This window comes from Sinohyriopsis cumingii, chromosome 16 (assembly GCF_028554795.1).
Source record: "Sinohyriopsis cumingii isolate HCF-2022 chromosome 16, ASM2855479v2, whole genome shotgun sequence".
In the NCBI taxonomy this organism is placed as follows: domain Eukaryota; kingdom Metazoa; phylum Mollusca; class Bivalvia; order Unionida; family Unionidae; genus Sinohyriopsis; species Sinohyriopsis cumingii.
Genome location: NC_142976.1, coordinates 20,088,011 through 20,109,376, shown reverse-complemented (window position 1 = coordinate 20,109,376; position 21,366 = coordinate 20,088,011). Strand labels below are relative to the sequence as shown.

At 37.2% G+C, this 21,366-nt stretch overlaps 1 protein-coding gene across 5 annotated transcripts in view; it reads left to right on the top strand.

The window, feature by feature from the left end:
- The window catches only part of LOC149780038 (uncharacterized), a 241,163-nt gene that overhangs the window by 64,774 nt on the left and 155,023 nt on the right, over window positions 1–21,366 (top strand). For all 5 annotated transcript variants that reach the window (XR_016414990.1, XM_089936796.1, XM_089936797.1 and 2 more), the window contains exons 13-16: window positions 3,459–3,654; window positions 6,587–6,701; window positions 9,010–9,217; window positions 18,596–19,675. Coding sequence is in view for 4 of the 5 variants with exons in the window: in XM_089936796.1 (XP_089792922.1) it covers window positions 3,459–3,654; window positions 6,587–6,701; window positions 9,010–9,217; window positions 18,596–19,675 (1,599 nt within the window). In the remaining variant the exon portion in view is untranslated. The remainder of the gene's footprint in view (window positions 1–3,458; window positions 3,655–6,586; window positions 6,702–9,009; window positions 9,218–18,595; window positions 19,676–21,366) is intronic.

Below are 21,366 nucleotides of genomic sequence, written 5' to 3'. Positions count from 1 at the left end.
TCTGGAAGGTCAGCTGGACAGAAGGTAGTTGGAAGTGGCATAGATTTGTTCCTTGACATTAGCTTGTTAGTAATCTCAAAGAGCTCTTTACAGCTAGAACTTTCCATGATCTTAGTAGTGTAGTGGGCTGATTTTGCTGCATGGACTATATTTGTGACATTCTTCTTAGAGGCTTCATAGATGTGCTTATGAATAGTGAGTCTGGTGGAAAGCCAAAACCTCTCAGCTTTACGGCGGTCTCTTTTAGCAGTGTGAATCTGGTCACTAACACTGCTATACCATGGAGAACACTTTTGAATTGATACTCTGCACTTGGTAGCTGGTACATGTTTGTCAAGCAATAAACGCAGGCAGTTATCGAGTTGTTCTGCGGTAGGAGGTAAGCAAGTTGTTAAGTTAGCTTGGATGTCATGCATTAGTTTGGTTCTATTTATCATACGGAGGTTTCTCTTAGTAGCAGATAAAGGTGGAGGGTTAGGGACTGATATGTCAAGATGGCATATAATGCAGAGGTAATCTGATGCAAGGTCACGGGATACCAGGGAGAACTGCAGAATGTTATCATCAGGTCTCTGAAGAATCCAGTCTAAAATGTGACTGTGTTTATGGGTGGGTTGGTTAACCGACTGTTTGAGGTTGAAAACATTAATGAAATCTATGAGGTTGAAAACATTAATGGAATCTATGAGTTTTGATGTATTTGGGTTTCCAGGACAATCAAAGTGAAAGTTGAAATCTCCAAGAATAACCAGGTTGCCACCTATCGAATTTCCATAGTCCAGGAGATTCAGAAACTGCTCCAAAAAGAGAGAGTCAGCCAGCTTGTTTTTTCTACTAGAAGGAGGGCGGTATAGGCAGAAAAAATGGACTGACCTTTGCTCCAGTGTGAGTGTGGTTTGGACTAGTTCAAACGATGTGAGGTCAAAATTGAATGTTGTGGTTTGTTTTAGACGTTTTATCATGGTGTTCTTTGTGATGACAGCAATTCCACTTCTGCGAGAATTACGGGGGAACGACTTGATGGAGTAACCAGTGGGTGTTAGATCCGCACACTTGGGCTCATTGCCTGATGTTTTTAGCCATGTTTCTGTCAGGAAAAATAGGTCAATATTCTGGTCGTTGATAAAATTAACTATTTCTGTGCGCTTTTCCGGTGGTCCTACTGACTGGGCATTGAATAATGCAATACGCAGAGGTATCTCCTGGATAGTTGACACAAAGGTTGACGAATTAATAGGGATTTGAATTAGGTTATCTAAATTAACGGTCAATTCTTTTTAAAAATTGTTGAGCCAAAATAAGGGAGATAACTGGAAATCTTCTTCCTGTTCTACGCCGGCCAGCTTTGAAACGTTTCTTTTCTTGCTTCTGTTTACATTTAGGTAATGATGAGTGTAGTCCCAGTTCATTTAGTCTAGAGCACAATGTAGTGTGGAGAGCCAAAGAGTGATCATTTAAAGCAATTAATGAGGGGCCATCATAACATAAACGGGTTGACTGGCGAGTGTCATGTGGTTGCGGTTTGTTAAAAAACAATGGAGCAAGACAGCTGAGAAAAAGTCTAATTGCTCTCATTTCCAAAACAAGGAGATGAAGAAACACATACGAATTTAACAGCCAATACATAATGAACACAATAACGTAGATGAAAACAGGCAACAAGCACAAATATCATGAAAACGGCAATAAAAAACGGAACAGCTGCTTGAAGCCGGTTAAGCGATAGCAGCCATCTTGCTTGACTTCAATACCACCCACTTTAGTGTATCATGCATGACCATGATACAGAGCTCGGCATTAGGCTACTACCTCCTGCCCCGTAAAATTTTCGCTAGGGATTAATGTGTTTAGGACATCAATACACATTTCAATTCAAGCTGGTTTCTAAGCCTCAACTGCACTTCAGTTTAAGCTCCCCTGCCATATCTTCATAAAGGTGCTTCGACTACCCTGGTAAACAACTGTAATTTGCACAGTCAGTTCATAGTGCTACTGATGGGAATATTCTCCCTAATAATACGGAAAGACAAATTTAGAAATCCATCAAATTGCAAATGGCTTGTGTTATTTTTTCAAGTAGAATGTCAAAATCCAGACCCTCAGATCAAATATTGGAGATCAGCTTTTTCACAATATTTGGTCATCCGTCATGAAAAATATTTTTAAACAGAAAGAAACAGATCAAGCCAAAATAGTTGGCACAGCAATGACAGCAATTGCCGAATTTGAAGCCCAGCATTGAGTCAGATCTTTTAATTTAGCACACTGACCTTGGACTTGCTGTTAAATGTTTACCGATAGTCAAGATTGTTGGTGCTTATCACACTATAGTAGGCAACATTTCTCTTTACCCTTTTTTGTGAATCAGAGACCAAAATTTAATTTTCAACCCCCCAGTTCTGACACCAATGTTTGCTTTTTACACAATCTGACCCCCAGTTCTAAAGCCCTTTCAAAGGGTCACCAAATTGGAGAAAAGACTTGTGCAGAAATAAGACAAGGGAACTAAAATGAAACAAAATCATTGTATTTTTTTCGTACAAAAATCTTTTTCTTTGGTCAGAACTTGCATTAATTTATTACAAGCTTTCTTATCTGCAAACATTTTAATGATCTTGAGGATGGGCACCATTAAAATGCCTGTGCCATATAGCCTTGTGCAGGCCCTGCTGACACCAAAGGAATTTTTTACCCTCCATCTTGCACACCTATTGGAAAGATAGAGTTGGAAACATTAAGCACTAAATATTAAATTGTAAAGCTTTAAATATGCATGTATCGGTGGGCAGTTGTTTCCAGCCAGCCATATTGTAATACTATCAGCTAGTGGCATGCTCTTCTGTTGATAACACAATGTCCAGTGTTGCAAGAGATATTTTATAGAACAAAACATTCCTAGGGATGACGGAATTATTGTGTCAGTCATGTGTAGGACACAAATACCTGATCCATGCATTTAACATGATCGGTCAGCATCAGTTAAATGAGTGTATCTTGCTAGTGTCTACTAACAGTGGGACATATTCTAGTTGAGTGTATTGACTTTTACCTTGTGAGACTCAGATTTGTTTAATGTTAACTGGATGAATAAGTTTTTTTTGAGGATTATAAATTCCTTTTATAAAACAAACTTTAATCCTAGATTTGAAGAACTTAGCTGTTTAACCTAATGGTATGATTTATTTTTATACTTCTTATCCTAATGCTATGATTTATTTTACATACCGGTACCTTTGACAAAATAAAGAGAAGATTACCTTTTGTCTTATACCATGTAACAGAAAATATTATTTTTAAATTGTTGTTTTTATGCTTTTGAAGATTCTAGTAATTTTTAACCTGTATATTTTTAAAACTTTGCTTTTACTTAGCACTTTATATCAGATGTATGCATTAATTCCATTGTAGCTGCCAAGTTCTACATTGAATCTTATAAAAACGTTTACATTTACTTCTAGACAAACGCTGTAACACAGATATTAATGAATGCCTCTCCAATCCATGCCAGTACAATGGGACGTGTAAGGATCTCGTAAACGGGTACAACTGTATCTGTATCCCAGGTATCACAGGGGTAAATTGTGAAACCAACATCAACGAGTGTGCATCTCATCCCTGTCAAAATGGTGGAAGTTGTACAGACCTTATCAATGGGTAAGTTTGTATTGCCTGTCACTGTGTGTACACCTTGGTATCTGTATCTCAATAAGATTTTGTCATCACTCTTTGTACATTTGACACTCAATAGTTAACAAAAATTAACCAAAATTTTCATTTCTTTGGATATTTGTTTTTCTGGAGTACTGTGATTTTATCTGTCATAGAGTGTATTCCACATAATACTTGTATATGGTGTAATACACACATGAACACACCACTTTTGCTCAATTGCATAACAACATATTTCACTAATGGTCTATAAGTCTAGCATGTCTCATGAGCTGCTAAAACCTGCCTAGAAAATTACCATAGCAAAACCTGCCTAGAAAATTACCATACAAAACCTGCCTAGAAAATTACCATAGCAAAACCTGCCTAGAAAATTACCATTGCAAAACCTGCCTAGAAAATTACCATAGCAAAACCTGCCTAGAAAATTACCATTGAAAAACCTGCCTAGAAAATTACCATTGCAAAACCTGCCTAGAAAATTACCATAGCAAAACCTGCCTAGAAAATTACCATAGCAAAACCTGCCTAGAAAATTACCATAAAATTACCATAGCAAAACCTGCCTAGAAAATTACCATAGCAAAACCTGCCTAGAAAAACCTGCCTAGAAAATTACCATAGCAATACCTGCCTAGAAAATTACCATAGCAAAGCCTGCTTAGAGAATTACCATAGCAAAACCTGCCTAGAAAATTACCATAGCACTATAAAGCCAGTCAGTTCTTAGGGCGAAAGCATCTAATTCCTATTGCCATGACACTATAAAGCCAGTCAATTATCAGGGCAAAGCATCTAATTCCTATTGCTGTGGCACTATAAAGCCAGTCAGTTCTCAGGGCAAAGCATTTAATTCCTATTGCCATGGCACTATAAAGCCAGTCAGTTTTCAGGGCAAAGCATCTAATTCCTATTGCCATGGCACTGAATAGTTATTCATGTTTTGATAGGCCATTAATTAGTCATATCAACCAATTAAATTTGAAATCTTCCTTTATATTCTGGTATACATCTGAACTGATTGAATCTCACATAGTAATGATCCATGGAATCCAAAGCTAATATACTGTTCTGTGTTTCACAGCACAGAAACAAGTCCTGTACATTTCAGAAGGTATGTGGCCCTGACCTTGGCTATGAAGCATGCAAATATCCACTGAGTTTGATTGATATGAAATGCTATAGACCCAGTAGCTCCACTTCTGTACCAACAAATGTCTTTTCAGACATCAGTCCATTGATTTAGTATCAAGATGACTTATATTGCATTTTGATACATTTTGATCATTTGCAGTCATTCTCCATAGTGTATGATCTTCATCCCTCCTTCCATAACATTGCCTATAGTGTCATTTACTGGCCAATAGTGGACCAGTCTTTTATATTTGATATGTAGATGGCATTATTATTATTCAATATTGGACCAATATTAAATGTATGGATGGTATTCTTATTCATAATGAATGCTTTTTTTATTAGAATTTATATATATTTCCTTGTGTTTCAAAAGCTTGGAATGTTTAATGACCTTCCCATAATTACATCATTTGTTGCATGTAATCATCAGTTTTTATCCTAAATATACATCCTTGTAATTAACAATGATGCAATTGGAGATGAGCATGTTTTCACTCATGCATTTTTCATAAACTGATATCTGGGTTAATATCATGTTGTCATGTTTTATTAATAAATAATAATGCAAAATTTTAACTTGGTGTCAAATTGTTTGCCGTGTTTTAGTTGGTTCAGTATTTAATTTGACATTATTATGAACAAACTCACGTCTATCCATGTGGTTCAAGTCTCAGGTTCGGCAAGTGTGGATATGTGAGAAAGCTGTCAGTAGCTTCCCATGGATAGGTGGTTCTTATTGGAGTTTTCCTGGGTTCTTCATCCACCAATTATACTGGCTACCATGTATAGTCTATATTGCACTGCGAAATGGCACTAAACCCAAAACAACAATATTGTGAACAATGGCGTCATGATCCAATATCTGAAAATTGAGTTAACTTCTTAAGCTTTTACTCTATAACAATGCAGTTAAACATGAAAGTTCCCTTAAATCATTTTGATTTAATACAGTTAAGACATTTCATTTATTTGACAGATACATAGAAAGACAATACAAATTACAAATGTTGGAGAGAGAGAGAGAGTGAGATATTTTAAATTATATAGTTCTGAAGATTGATTTGAATACTACCATTAAAGTCAGACTAGCAGTAATGGTCACCTGTATTAAGTAGGTGTTAATTGATTCACTGGTGTATCCACACAAATATGACTTTGCTTTTCCTATGCACACTTTACTAATGGTGGAGAATCAATTCAAAATAATGTATACAGCATAAATTGCTTTTAATCTCCAGTGGTTGCTAATATTTTATTTGTCCTTTGCCTCATTATTCCTTATATGTATCAATATGAATCTTATTGTAGGTTGTGTATGGCAATACATGTCAATGCATGTGATGTGAATATTACACCCCTAGTATCAAGCAGTCACTTTTCCTTAATTTCAAGCTAGAAATAAATAAACTGTTATTAGATAACTTTCTTAAAGAAGCAACTGCCTTGAGACACTATTTTTCGTACATATCAAAGGTGTCTGTTTCTGATCCACATTAGTGGACCCTATGTAAATGATACCTATTCAAAAAGAACAATATTCACAAGACCTGATTTCTTAATTTCATAATCAAATTTATTCCCTACATAAATGGGACCAGTCTACAAGAAGCAAATTTGTTATATTAAAAGAAACAGTTTCTTGCGTGACTTGTATACCCAGGTTTAGCTGTGTTCATTCTGGTAATAAATTGTAGGCTAAGCTTTTGTTTTAGAACAGGTATATTTAGATAAAATGTCATTACTTACAGAAAGTGCTTGATAATATATCTTGTTTCTGCAGGTATACATGCAATTGCACCGACACAGGATTCAAGGGAGATAACTGTTCAATCAACATTGATGATTGTGAGAGCCAACCATGTGTGAATGGAGCAAACTGCACAGATCGTGTCAAGGTTATTATACAATTTAAACCGCTATCTCTCTATATAGATTTGCCGTCTGATCACCCATTTCCAGACTGAAGATTTTGGATTGGTCTGCATAGTTGCATTGATTGACATATTTTATCTATTTGGAGAGTACCATCCTTCATACAGAACAAATAGGACAGAGGGGGTGTTATTGTTCCACTTGCATATAAGGCACATACCTGACCTGTGCTTACCATGTGAAACGTGAACCTAATGTGGAGTGTGTATGTTAATAGTGCTCACTTAAAGTGGAACCTAGAGTGGAGTGACTCTAGTAACTACTAGTAACTACTGAGAGTAGAACCATGAGTAGAGTGTGTACCCTAGTAGTGCCACTGACAGTATAACCTAGTGTAGTGTATGTACCTTACTATTGCCACTGACATTAGAACCTAGAGTGGAGTGTGTACCTTACTAGTACCCACTGACAGTAGTGTACCTTACTATTGTCAACTAACAGTAGAACCTATAGTAGAGTGTGTACCTTACTAGTGCCACTGATAATAGTGAACAGTATTCAGCTTCCTTTACATGAGACAAAAGTTTATATATGAACTCAGTGTAATAGCTTTTTATATGAACTTGTTGAAATGTCTTTGAATATGAACTCAGTGTAATAACATTTTGATGATTTGCCACCAGAGAAAAAATTTGACTCCCTAATATAGTGTGGTTTGTATAGATATTTTATATTATTACAATGTTTGTTATATTCTTTGAGTGTATATTTTGGAGCATTTTAAGAAACGTTGCTTCTTTACCTTATATCTGTGTTGTAGCAAAACATTCTTTTATTCACAAGTATTTACTTTCCTCAACATTGCAAGGTGGGATCACAAAATAGGAACATCCATATCTCTCGTTGTTATTTGAAAAACTCCGAGGTAATCAAAGCAATTCATTTCTAGTCGAGGGGCCCCGAGTGGTCTAAAGCGCTCACCGTTACGGATCGCTGCCATCTCACCTCTGTCTGTGTGGGTTTGAGTCCAAGGCTCGGCTAGTGTGGGTACGTGGGAAAGCCTGCCAGTAGCTTCTCGTGGGTCGGTGGTTCTTCCCTGGGTTTTCCAGGGTTCTTCCTCCACCAGTTATACTGGCCGCCATGTATAGCCTATCTTGTGCTGAAAAATGGCGTTAAACCCCAGAACAACAACATTTCCAGTTGGCAAGTTTTTGGTGGATGACCATCCAGCTAAATATGCAAAGAATAGGACCTCATAAAGACATAGGTGTTGAAAATAACACATAGTGACATTCGACCATGATGTACAAGCACTTTCAATATTCAATTTCAGTAGCCTCCAGTTACTGCTTATGTCGATTTTAGTAATTATACATCATCAAATCATGATGACATCATTGAAGCTACTATGATGTAATAGTAGCCTTGGTCTTGATGGTAGGGGCCCTTGATAGTCGAGTTGTCCAAGGCACTTGCCTTTACAGATGAATGACATCTCATTATCTGTCTGTGTGGGTTTGAACCTCTACTCAACTGATTTGGTTAGGTGAGAAAGCTTGTTTGCAGCTTTCATTGTGCTGGTTGTTCTTCCCAAGGTTTTCCCAGGTACTTCCTCAACCAGATATACTGGCTGCCATGTATGGTCCATCATGTGATGAAAAGTAGCATTAAGTCCACTACAGCCAAAATAGTCTTGAGATTGTTGTTGTTGTTGTAGGGTTTAACGCCATTTTTCAGCACGATAGGCTATACATGGCGGCCAGTATTAACGGTGGAGGAAGAACCCGGAAAACCCCGGAAAGAACCACCGACCCACGAGAAGCTACTGGCAAGCTTTCTCACATGCCCACATTGGCTGAATCTTAGACTTGAACCGCCGCAGACAGAGGTGAGATGGCAGTGATCCGTAACGAAGAGCGCTTTAGACCACTCGGCCACTCGGGGCCCCCAGTCTTGAGATAAAAATAGCCTCTATTTACTTCTGAATTGTGTTTACTAGCATGTGATGGAAAGGCTGAGAATTCTCCTGTTGTAGGGCTGAGGACAGTTCAAAATAATTTACCTCTGATGTATTTTATAGTGCAAAACAGAATGGCTGAGGTCATTTGAATTACAGGGCTGAGGGAAATTCAGAATGGTCACTATTTATATCTGATGTGTATGTTTTACTTGTGACAGAAAGGCTGAGAATATTCCAACCATAGGATCCAAATCCGCATCAATGAATGTAAACAGTGATGAAAACATTGTCCAGTTTGATACCCAAATAGTAAAAATAGATGGAATGAAAATTTAATTTGATGTTTACTAACTTAGTTTTATTTCCACCAGGATTTTAGTTGCTCCTGCTACCAAGGCTATGATGGCAAGACTTGTTCCATTGACATTGATGAATGTGCAAGTAATCCCTGTCAATATAATGGCACGTGTCTCCAGAAGTCAGACACCACCCTGTATGATAACAAACATCCAGGATTTGGGAATTTTTCCTTTGCTAATGCATTTGGTTACATATGTCAATGTATCCCTGGAATTACAGGTTAGTACTTTGTCTATCAGTCCATCTTTCTCATTATGTAGTATTTGTCATGCTGAATAGGATTTATCTCCCTTGTTTTGTCTCATTATCCTTCGCTTTTTGTGCCCCACATCAAGATGCCAGCATCTTATAATAATCACCATTTCTATCTGTCTGTCTGACTGTCCATTCACACTATTTGCAAGCAAAACAGCTCTTCAGTCTTAGCACATTGGATGCTGTTTGGTGTGTGAAGTGTATGCACATTGGATGCTGTTTGGTGTGTGAAGTGTATGCACATTGGATGCTGTTTGGTGTGTGAAGTGTATGCACATTGGATGCTGTTAGGTGTGTGAAGTGTATGCACATTGGATGCTGTTTGGTGTGTGAAGTGTATGCACATTAGATGTTGTTTGGTATGTGAAATGTATGCACATTGGATGCTGTTTGGTATGTAAAGTGTATGCACATTGGATGCTGTTAGGTATGTGAATTATATGTGGTACCATCTTATCAGTTGAGTGCAAACAACAACGTTCCTGATCTGATGTAGCATAATGAGCATGCAGAGCAGAGTCTGTGTTTGTTCTACTGATTACTCTTAACAAACTGCAAAGACCCAGATCGGCTGGCACATTATGTGGTGGCAGATCTGGGTCTGTGCAGTTGGACTTGTCTTATAAATGAGTATATATGGTACTTCATGCAGAGGGGCCCCGAGTGGCCGAGTGGTCTAAAGCGCTCTCCGTTATGGATCACTGCCATCTCACCTCTGTCTGCGTGAGTTCGAGTCTTGGATTCGGCTAATGTGGTTATGTGAGAAAGCTTGCCAGTAGCTTCTCGTGGGTCGGTGGGTCTTTCCAGGTCTTTCTGGGTTCTTCCTCCACCATTAATACTGGCCGCCATGTATAGTCTATCTTGTGCTGAAAAATGGCGTTAAACCCTACAACAACAACAACAACAACAACTTCATGCAGAATATATTTCTATCAATTTCAAACAGAACTGCCACTCAATAAACTAAGATGCAACACCAAAGACATGGCACCTATTTCCATGTAATTTTCAGTCTGTTTTTGTGCTGGTCATCCACCATCTTTGCTAGCCAAGGTTTCGATAACCCTACCTACACCCACCACATCCAATCAAAATTAAGTTTTCAAATTTGAACACTGTTCCTATGTGATCGGGACAAGGGGAGCACCCAACTTGAATGGAATGATAAATAGGCAACTTTCCATTGTCGGTCCATGTTTTATACCTTTCACTCAAATACACGTGTGATTTGGATTTTTATCGTACCTTTAACAATTTTTCAGTCATATCGCTATAATGTCTGCAGTGTGGCAGTTTATGGTGATGTCTAGCACTAGGGCATCATGCTGCAGACATGTAGCATGATGTCTTACCCAGTCACATTATCCTGACACCAGGCCGACCAGTCCTAACATTAACCTCTTAATGCTGACTGCCAAGTGAGGCAGCTGTTATTACCATTTTTTAAAGTTTTTGATATATCTCAGACCAGGATCAAACACACGACCTCCTGCATCTGAGGTGGACGCTTTAACCACTAGGACACCAGAGTGGTCAAATACACCTGTAATACACCTGTAATGGCTTCCCTCTGGTACATAGTCATACTTTTGATCTTAAACTTTCAAAATGTCCTTTTTAGGTCAATTGCACCGTTTTCAGCAGATGTACAGTGCATCACGCTATTAGTCAGTTAGCATTATATGCTAAGGTAGGCAACACATGAAATCCATTAGATGTCGCTAGGACAAAGCACCAGTATAGCTGTTCGATCAGCCAAGGTGTAAATAGGGTTATCGGAACTTTGGCTAGCGAAGATGGTCATCCAACATTCATACAGTTATAAAAAGTAATACTAACTTGAATTTAAGTGGAAGATATTACCTTATTCCAATACATTTCAGCCATGAGACGTCTCATTTGCTTGCATATCTTTAAATAGTATTTTCTGTAAGTTGTCAGTGTCTTCCGAAACGTGGGGTTTCTTGACAATACAAACATGCAGCCAGTGCTGAACTGTGCATATGAATGATTTTCAGGTGTATATTGGTTGCAATCATCAGCAGACTCTTTCATGTGTTTCACTACACCACTCTCAAATTTGGCAGTCCCCCCGACATTAAAGAGCTTTTTCTTTTCATGGCAGCAGCAGTGTTTAACATTTCCTTGTTAAAATGGGCTCACAAGTTGTAAAATGGCAGTCTTGTGAACATAAAACATTTGTGCAAGTTTTTACTGACTTACATCTTTTTTAAAAACTTGTATATCATGATGTTGTTGCTACGTTAACATTTCATGTCATCTGCCATTTACTATTGCAGTGGATTCCTCCACCATTAATACTGGTTGCCATGTATAGCCTATCATGTGCTGAAAAATGGCATTAAACCCTACAACAACAACAACAACAACTATTGCAATGGAATATTAAAGAAATTTCAAGAGCAGACCACTTATTTTTAGCTCTACTGACCATCAACCATAAGTGCTTATGAGATAGCCTGTTGTCCATCATATAACGTTCATCTGTCCATTAGCACATCTGTTATTGCTACTTGTCAGAAATTACTTGGAGGATTACCATGAAACTTGAAAAAACACATGGAAAGTCAGTCCTAAAGAAAATGGCTGCCAATCTTGAAAATCTTGTTATCCTGAGTGGATGGTCAAATCATGGAGTGTTTACTACAAGACTTCTTATGATGCCTAATTGGTTCTAAACATAATTGGTGTCAATCTGAAAATCCCGTTATTACTACATCTGTATGGATCATCATATCAACATGGGGTTTTCATTTCAAAACATCATAGGTTTAGTTGGTTCTAAATAAAGATGGTGTCCCTCAGATCTTTGTTGTTGTTATTGTAGGGTTTAACGCCATTTTTCAGCACAAGATAGGCTATACATGGTGGCCAGTATAACTGGTGGAGGAAGAATCCTGGAAAACCCCGGGAAGAACCACCGACCCACGAGAAGCGACTGGCAGGCTTTCTCACGTACCCACGCTTGCCGAGCCTGAGACTCGAACTCACGCCTTCCTCAGATCTATGGACACTGCTGTTACTGCTAATCCCCATGAACAGATGGTCATATCAACATGGTGTTTTCTGTAAAGAGATTTCACACAATTGCCAATTGGTCTTCAAGGATAATAGTGTTCGTCTGACATCCAGTATAGCCACCACAGTGGCCTACTTTGGCACCCAGCATAGCCACTACAGTGGCCTACTTTGCCAATTGTGTTACTGATGCTTCTGTTGAATGGGTGATAATTTAGACATCGGGTTCTTGTGTTACAGTTAGTTCTCCTGGGAGACATTATGCATAAGGATCCAAGTGGAGGAAGGAACCATGGTGACCTAGTGGTTAATGTGCTTTACCTGCTCCTGCAATGGTGTGTGTTAGAATGCCCCCATTGGATCAGCTCATGTTGGCTACCATGGTGTGGTTATTGGCAAGACCTCTTGCTCCAATTGAAACTTCTTGAATTTGTGTAATTCCATGGTCCTAAATGGAAATGGTACCAATCTGGTCTGCAGTAGTGAGGCCATGGTATCCATCTTGAAAAGTTTGTTATATTTACTTCCTCTAAACAGATAGTCATGCAATAAACCCCTGATTTACACATATTGTGTTCCTATAAAATCTCATCGATGTCAAATTTGGACAACTCAAGTCCATCCTTCAGTGGAGAGCCAAATATTCATCATTAAAATGGTTTGAACCGGTTTTGTACCAGGATAAATTGGAATGAACTGGATTGAACCACAATCATGGTTGAACGCATGCTAGGGAAACTATGTTGTGCATTCATTATGTGTTTGTCTGCTTTTGGTGTTGATACTAGTTTGTGTAAATGGGGAGTTTACAGTACAGACATTGGGTTATCAGCTCTACTGGTCATAGTGTATGAGCTGATTCTGTTGTCTGTTGCCCAACATCCATCTGTTAGCAAAGGGTTGTTATCATTAAGCTCTGAAAATACCATGAGGATCGCTATGAAACTTTACTCATATATTCATACCATGTTTTTGTTGGTCCTAGATTAAAAACGTGCTCCTCAGGCATCAAATATGGCTACCACAACAGCCATCTTGAAAATCTTGTTCTTACTATTCCTCCTGAATGGATGGTCATATCAACATGGAGTTTTCACTAACAGACTTCTTATGCCGTCTAGTTGGTGCAACAAGGAAAGGTGCTGATTTGACCTACAATATGGCCACCATATGCTAAAATACTTTTTGTGATGTCTAGTTGGTGCAAAAAGAAATGATGTCAACTTAATGACCAATATGACCATAACATCAGCCATCTTGATTTTTTAAAAATCTCTATTCTTGCATGGATGGTCGTATCGACATTTCACATTCATCTGAAGACTTCTTATGATGTCTAGTTGGTCATATAAAAAAATGGTGCTTATCTGAAATCAAAATATGCCACAATGGCAGCCATCTTGAAAATCCTCTTATTGCAACTCCTCCTGAACAGAATGTTACATTGATGTTGTGTTTTCACTAAAACGACTTTTTATGATATCTGGTTGGTCTTAAATGCACATGGTGCTAGTCTGACATCCATAAAAGCAATGACACAATGACCATCTTGAAAATCTTTGTCGCCACTACTCCTCCTGAGTGGATTACTGTATTAACATGAGATTTCACTGAAAGACTTCTCATGATGTCTAGTTGGTCCGAAATGATAATGTTGTCAATCTAACATTCAATTTGGCTGCCACTGTGACAGCAAGAAAATCTTTCTACTGCTACTCCTCAAGAACAGAAAGTCATATTGACATGGGAATTTTCAACCAAAGACTTCTTATGCTACTCAGTCATTAATGAAAGGATGTTGATCTGGAGGCATAGTAAGGTTGCCACAGTGGGCATCTTTAAATCGTGTTATGGAGGCATAGTAAGGTTGCCACAGTGGGCATCTTTAAATTTGTTATGGAGGCATAGTAAGGCTGCCACAGTGGGCATCTTTAAATTTGTTATGGAGGCATAGTAAGGCTGCCACAGTGGGCATCTTTAAATCTTGTTATGGTGGCATAGTAAGGTTGCCATAGTGGGCATCTTTAAATCTTGTTATGGAGGCATAGTAAGGCTGCCACAGTGGGCATCTTTAAATCTTGTTATGGAGGCATAGTAAGGCTGCCACAGTGGGCATCTTTAAATCTTGTTATGGTGACATAGTAAGGTTGCCATAGTGGGCATCTTTAAATCTTGTTATGGAGGCATAGTAAGGCTGCCACAGTGGGCATCTTTAAATCTTGTTATGGAGGCATAGTAAGGTTGCCACAATGGGCATCTTTAAATCTTGTTATGGAGGCATAGTAAGGCTGTCACAGTGGGCACCTTTAAATCTTGTTATGGAGGCATAGTAAGGCTGCCACAGTGGGCATCATTAAATCGTGTTATGGAGTCATAGTAAGGCTACCACAGTGGGCATCTTTAAATCTTGTTATGGAGGCATAGTAAGGTTGCCACAATGGGCATCTTTAAATCTTGTTATGGTGGCATAGAAAGGTTGCCACAGTGGGCATATTTAAATCTTGTTGTTGCCACAATGGGCATATTTAAATCTTGTTATGGAGGCATAGTAAGGCTGCCACAATGGGCATCTTTAAATCGTGTTATGGAGGCATAGTAAGGTTGCCACAATGGGCATCTTTAAATCTTGTTATGGAGGCATAGTAAGGTTGCCACAATGGGCATCTTTAAATCTTGTTATGGAGGCATAGTAAGGTTGCCACAGTGGGCATCTTTAAATCTTGTTATGGAGGCATAGTAAGGCTGCCACAGTGGGTACCTTTAAATCTTGTTATGCAGACATAGTAAGCCTGCCACAGTGGGTACATTTAAATCTTGTTATGGAGGCATAGTAAGCCTGCCACAGTGGGCACCTTTAAATCTTGTTATGGAGGCATAGTAAGGCTACCACAGTGGGCACCTTTAAATCTTGTTTTCAATTCTTTTCTGGAATGAATGGTCATATCATTATGGGAATTTCACTAAAGATATCTTGTAAAGTTTTGTGGATCTTGAATTAAAATGATGCTGATCTGGTATCCAAAATGTGGCTATCTTGAAAATCTTGTTTTATCTACTTCTCTTCAAGAAAAAGTCATTTTGACATGGGTATCTTGTCAGAAGATTTCTTATCATGTCTACTTGGTCTTATTTGAAAATGATTAATCCTCAATATGGTCACCATGGTGGCTGTCTTGAAAATACTGTTATCACTACTCCCATATGGATAACTATATCAACTTGGGTTTTTCACTAATAGACATTTTGTAATACCTAGTTGGTCCTAAATCAAAATGATGCCAGTCATACATCCAGTATGGCTGTTGTAAAAAGCTTACTGTCATTTGAATGGATAATCATTATGACATGAGTTTTGACCAAAAGACATCTAATGATGTCTACTTGATCCTAAATGAAACTAGTGGCAATCTGAAAACCAGTCTGTTTGAAAATCTTATCACTGAAGAATCTGAAAACCAGTCTGTTAACCACAGCAAACTAGTTTGAAAATCTTGTTATTGCTGAAGAATATCAGAGATGGTTTCAGTACTCTGTAATTAAAAGGGAAAAAAGGTGTTATCTTGAATTCCTGTAAATTCATTTCAGATAGCAGAGCATCAGTCTCTTGAAGGGACTCCTGTTACTAGAAATCTTATGATGTCTGGTCAGTCTGGCCAATAAAATGGTGCTTAAAAGACTTGAAACATGGTAGCCATGGTGACCATCTTGAAAATCATGTTATCACTACTCATCTTCAAATTGATTTTTATGTTGACATGGGGTTCTCAACAAAACACTTCTCACTGTATGTAGTTTGTCCAAAATGAATGATGCTTATATCACCTGCCAAACATTGCCAAATTGCTTATTAGATTCTATCGCCTAGAAATACAAAATATTTTCTGTCCTGAATTAATGGTCATACCAGCATGTTTAGAAAATACCCCCACCCCAACTCTCTTGCAAAATATAATAGTTTCTCTATTTAAATGATGCTGATCCAGTCTTATAAATGGCGGCCTTTATGACCATCTTGAAAATATTTTATTTGGATATTGACATCCTGCTTATCTTACCTCCAACGTGTTCCATAGTGATCATCTCAGTCATCTTGTCACTGTGGCTCTTGCATTAATCATGGCATTGGCATTGGGTTCTCACTAAAACACCTGTTATAATAATTACTTGGTCCTGATTGAGAAAGTGCAGATCTGACAACCAATCTATCTGCACTTTTGTGAAAACAAGACCTAATTGGCCTTGGGGTCAAGTCAAAGGTCACTGCTGGCATATGTATACACCCACCATAAGGTGGAGATTATTTTCTTATGATAATTTGTCAGTCTATTGATCCATCTATCCATCAGTATGTTGCTAAGCTGGTTTCCACTCAGTAACTTTGTTGTCCATCATTGACAGTTATTAAACTTTGTGGATGGCTTATACTTGGGGTAAGGAAGAAATTATCCTATTAATTTTGAGCTCAATAGCAAAAAGGTTGAGGTCCCTGACTGAAAAAGTGAAAATTATTCTGCACAACAATCTAAGAGACACTATATTGAGAACTAAATCCAAACTAATTCTAGAAGTTACATCACAAGTCCGTAAGTCCGTAAGAATAGTGTTCCAAATGAATTCAAGCTCTTGCTGATGCTGATGTACCATTAGCTTTGCATGTGCTGAAGTGCCAGAAGTCGTATGTATGACAATGACAATGTCCAAATATCTTTGAATGAATTCACAAATATCCAAAAATAGTGTTCAGTCCATTCTGTCATATAAGCTCTTTGTATTGCCAGTGAATAATTTAAAGAAATGATTCCTCTCAAATTAAATCTAAACACAACATTAAATACTTTTGCAGACTGAAAATAAAATAAGAACTGTAATAGAAATAGGAATGAATAATTGTTCACTTCTTCCTCCATACATAAATCCATATGTGTATTACAACTCCTTATTACAATACATTACTGTTTGATCTATGTCACAATACATCAGCGCCTGACCTATGTTGCAATACTCAGTGACACTAATGGAAAATTACCCCAAACTGTAAACAGGTTCATTTTCAGGGTAGGGCTTAGAACTAAAATCTAAGTAAAGAATCTATCTATAACATGATCTTAAAATATTACCTACAATCATGGACAAAAATGAGCCATGTAATATATTGTTTACACATGATTATTACATTCTACAATCACAGACATAAATTAAGCATACATAGATATATATAATAATCTACAGTTAACAAACTTTGTGACTTGCTTTGACTTAGGCGGTGAAGAACAATATTGAGTTTGAAGTCAAAAGGTCAAAGATCAAAACCCTTCAGTGCCTGTCAAAAGGTTAAAGATCAAAAACCTTCAATGACTATCTTCTCCAAACTTTTGTTTTCCAGAACCGATGGTCTTCCCTTCAAGACATTGCCAAGTGCATTGTAGTGAGCAGGTTTCTCAATCAAAGCACCCATTTCAAATAGCTCTGGTTTATTACTAGATTTAGCCTTTGAACCAATGCATTTCCTTTACACCATTAGATTTTGCATTCTATATTAAAAATTAAAATTCATGAAAATGTTCACTCAGTTATTTCAAAGATACTTGCTTAAGAAGTATAGAAAATGTAAATGCATTGTTTCAAGTTGTGAGTACAATCATGGACAAAAATGAGCTGTGTAATATGTTGTTTACACATCATTACAATCTACAATCACAGACATAAATTAAGCACACATGGATATACATAACAAGCTTAAGAAGTATAAAAAATGTAAATGCATTGATTCAAGTTGTGAATAAAATGTTCACATTTTCAATCAAAGTTTTCAGAATTTATGAGTGAAAATGGTTAACAGGTATATACCACATTGCATGCTCAAAAGTGTAAGTTTAGTTTGACTAGCAGGTAAATAGTTTGCTTTGTTTAGCATGAAAATACTGGAATCAGATGTAAAATACATATAGCCATTGTAAACACAGACATTGGGGTGTCATGAGCAGTCTTTAATGATGACAGAAAATGATAGTACAGTACTTGATATTGAATTATCGCCCAGAAATACAAAATATTTTATTCTTGTATGTGGATTATTTAAAACTCTCTCCTTCATTTTATATGTAACAAATTAAATGCAAAAAAGGAGTCTTGTCATTAAGACTGAACATTGAAAAATCAGTAAATATATTCATAACATTTTTACAGACTGTCTGATTTTCATGCATTAAAATTAATTTTTGGCAAATAGATTGCAAATGTAATATAGCTATAACCTTCATAACTATCTGCTAACGAGTTTTCTTCCCCTTTTCTACATTGCAGGTGCGAACTGTGAAATTAACATTGATGACTGCCAAAACAGTAGCTGTAGCAATGGTGCCACCTGTGTAGATTACATCAACAGATATGAATGCAGATGTGTCCCTGGTTATAGGGGTCAATTTTGTGAAGTAGAAATTAACGAGTGTATAGAATATCAGGCTTGTAAGTTTGGATCAAATTGTACTGACCTCGTGAATGACTACAGGTGTACTTGTCCACTTCTGTATCAAGGAAAACCATATGGTGGGAAAAACTGTACATTTGAATTTACCATTTGTGCTGTAAATGAATGCAAAAGTGGTTCCACGTGTAGACCATTGTTAGTGGATGAAGCTAGTGGCCAGCAGAATTACACATGCGCCTGCACAAATGGATTTACAGGACGTTTTTGTAACGTTTCCACAACAATGTCCTTTAATAATGGCTCACACATCTATATAAAGAAAGAGGTCCAAGATCCACAAGATGTCAGCGAGTTTTCGTTTAGATTCAGAACAACTTTGGTAGATTCTTTATTGATTGCCTGGCTTGGACTTCACTCCAGTGGATTGTTTTTGACCATTGAGTTAAAAAACTCAAATTTATTTGTTGGATATACCATTAATAGCAGTATTGATTTGAAAAGTGTGTCAGTACCTCTTTCTTTTAATGATGCTAATTGGCACACAGTCCATGTTGTTGAAGACTTCACGAAAAAGATTATATCAGTGAAAATTATAAGTATTTTGTGTGTATCACAAAATCAATGTACTCTGAACACTAGCTACTCCACAGATTCTTTGCAATATTTTTATTTTGGCAGTATGGGTAGTGATTCAAAGATTCTGAAGAATACATTATCAAAAGCCCAGTTTATTGGATGTATGCAAGATATTTCAATTGGAGACACATTGCTTGAAATCCAAACCAATACGCCCATGATACGATTACAGACAAGTTTTATAAATCTTACCTTGAATTGTCCACGTCAGGAGCAATGTATTCCAGATCCATGCCATGGGCAAGGTGTGTGCACTGACCTGTGGAATTCATTCAGGTGTAACTGCAGGAGACCATTTCTAGGATCTACGTGTAATAATGGTATGTAAAAGTAATAATCACTAAATCGTTAATTGCAGGAGTCTTTCATATATTTAATAGAGCCATTTTATGCTTTATTTCTGATACATGTGTTTAATATCAACCATGCCAAAGGAATTATTTCACTTCATTTGTGTTTTGTTTTGTTTTTATATAGGAATCTCGATATACAGTTTTCGAGTTTCCTCACCAAGGTTTGCAGAAGATATAAATTTTAAACCTGATGATTTATGAAATATATTACACAGTGATATTCTGTTTGGAATGCATCCACTACTTTGCAGATCCAGTGAACCACATTTTCTGGCTTGTTTTGGCAATAATATATTTTAAGGATCAACAGCTTACTATGCAGCTGTCAAACAACAATTATCTCCCCTTGGATTATGGACCTTGTGCCATTTCCCCTCAGTCATCGATTACTACTTCCACCAATATATGGTCATTTTGTCATAGGAGGTCTTTAATATATCTACCATTTTTTCCCCTCCAGATTGCACAATTTATAGGTTTCTTTGTATCTTAGGGCTATTCCATTTAAACATGCTTTAGACATGTTTTGCCTTCACTGAAGAGGGATTGAAGGTTAGATCTCTGACCTTGCAGGAAATTTCATGTGGTCTTAGTCAAATGACATGGCCCTTTGTCTGAAATGGAATCTTCTACTGTTCTGACATCTTTAAATACACACCCATAAAACCAGTCTAGATCCTTCCTGACTCATATTTTCTAGAATACTAATTTTATATTCTCCCAGGCTTCAGCTGCCAGAATCTGAAAATTCTTGCATTGTTGGGACACAAACTATCTGTGATTGAATGGAAACAGTGTTACATGTGACTGATCTAATTTTGGGCTACATAGTAACATTGTTAGAAGTGGCAGATCTCAGATTGCAAATGTGTACTCGGTATATGATGCATAATAACTATATTCTTGTATCTGAGATTTTTATATAAAGCATTACCTAGACCTAAAACTATGTTGTCGATGTTCTAAAATTTGCATTATTGTAATGATGCTATAAACAGCTATAAGCAAGGAAAAGACCAATGCCAGAATGGATGTCTAAAAGTAGTGCTAAATTGCAAAATTGTCACAGAATTTAACTGAGAATAAACATGTCCATGAACATTAGATTACACAGTTTCAGACTAAAAGTAACGCTACTACAGTTACCAAAATTACAACGTTGTCTCATACTATGGCAAAGACTGAGAGACTCTGGAACATTGACATTCAAATAGTTGAGACAAAAACTAAGGCTACAATTATGAAATTGTCCCAGAATTTAGCAGAGACTAAACATATCCTGGAACATTATATTACATTGGTTTAGTCTAAAAAAAGTACTAAAACTACCATAATGTCTCATACTTAAGTGGGACAAGCTCTGGAAGATGTTATTCAGATTGCCTTGACTTAAAAATTTGCACTAAAATTACGAAAATTTAGCTGACTTGAATGGAAACCGATTACTAGCCAGATCTTTTCTTTTTTTCTTGTCAGAAATGGCAAAGACAAAGGGTGGCACTTATTTCTGAAATTGCACCAAACATTAGTGGACACTGAAAATAGTCAGGCAATAAATTTGGAAAAATTCCTAAAATTTAAAGCAATACGTTAATTACTAAACTTACAGTTATACTGACTTCAGTGGTAGTTGCCCAAAATACCCTTTGTTAGTTTAG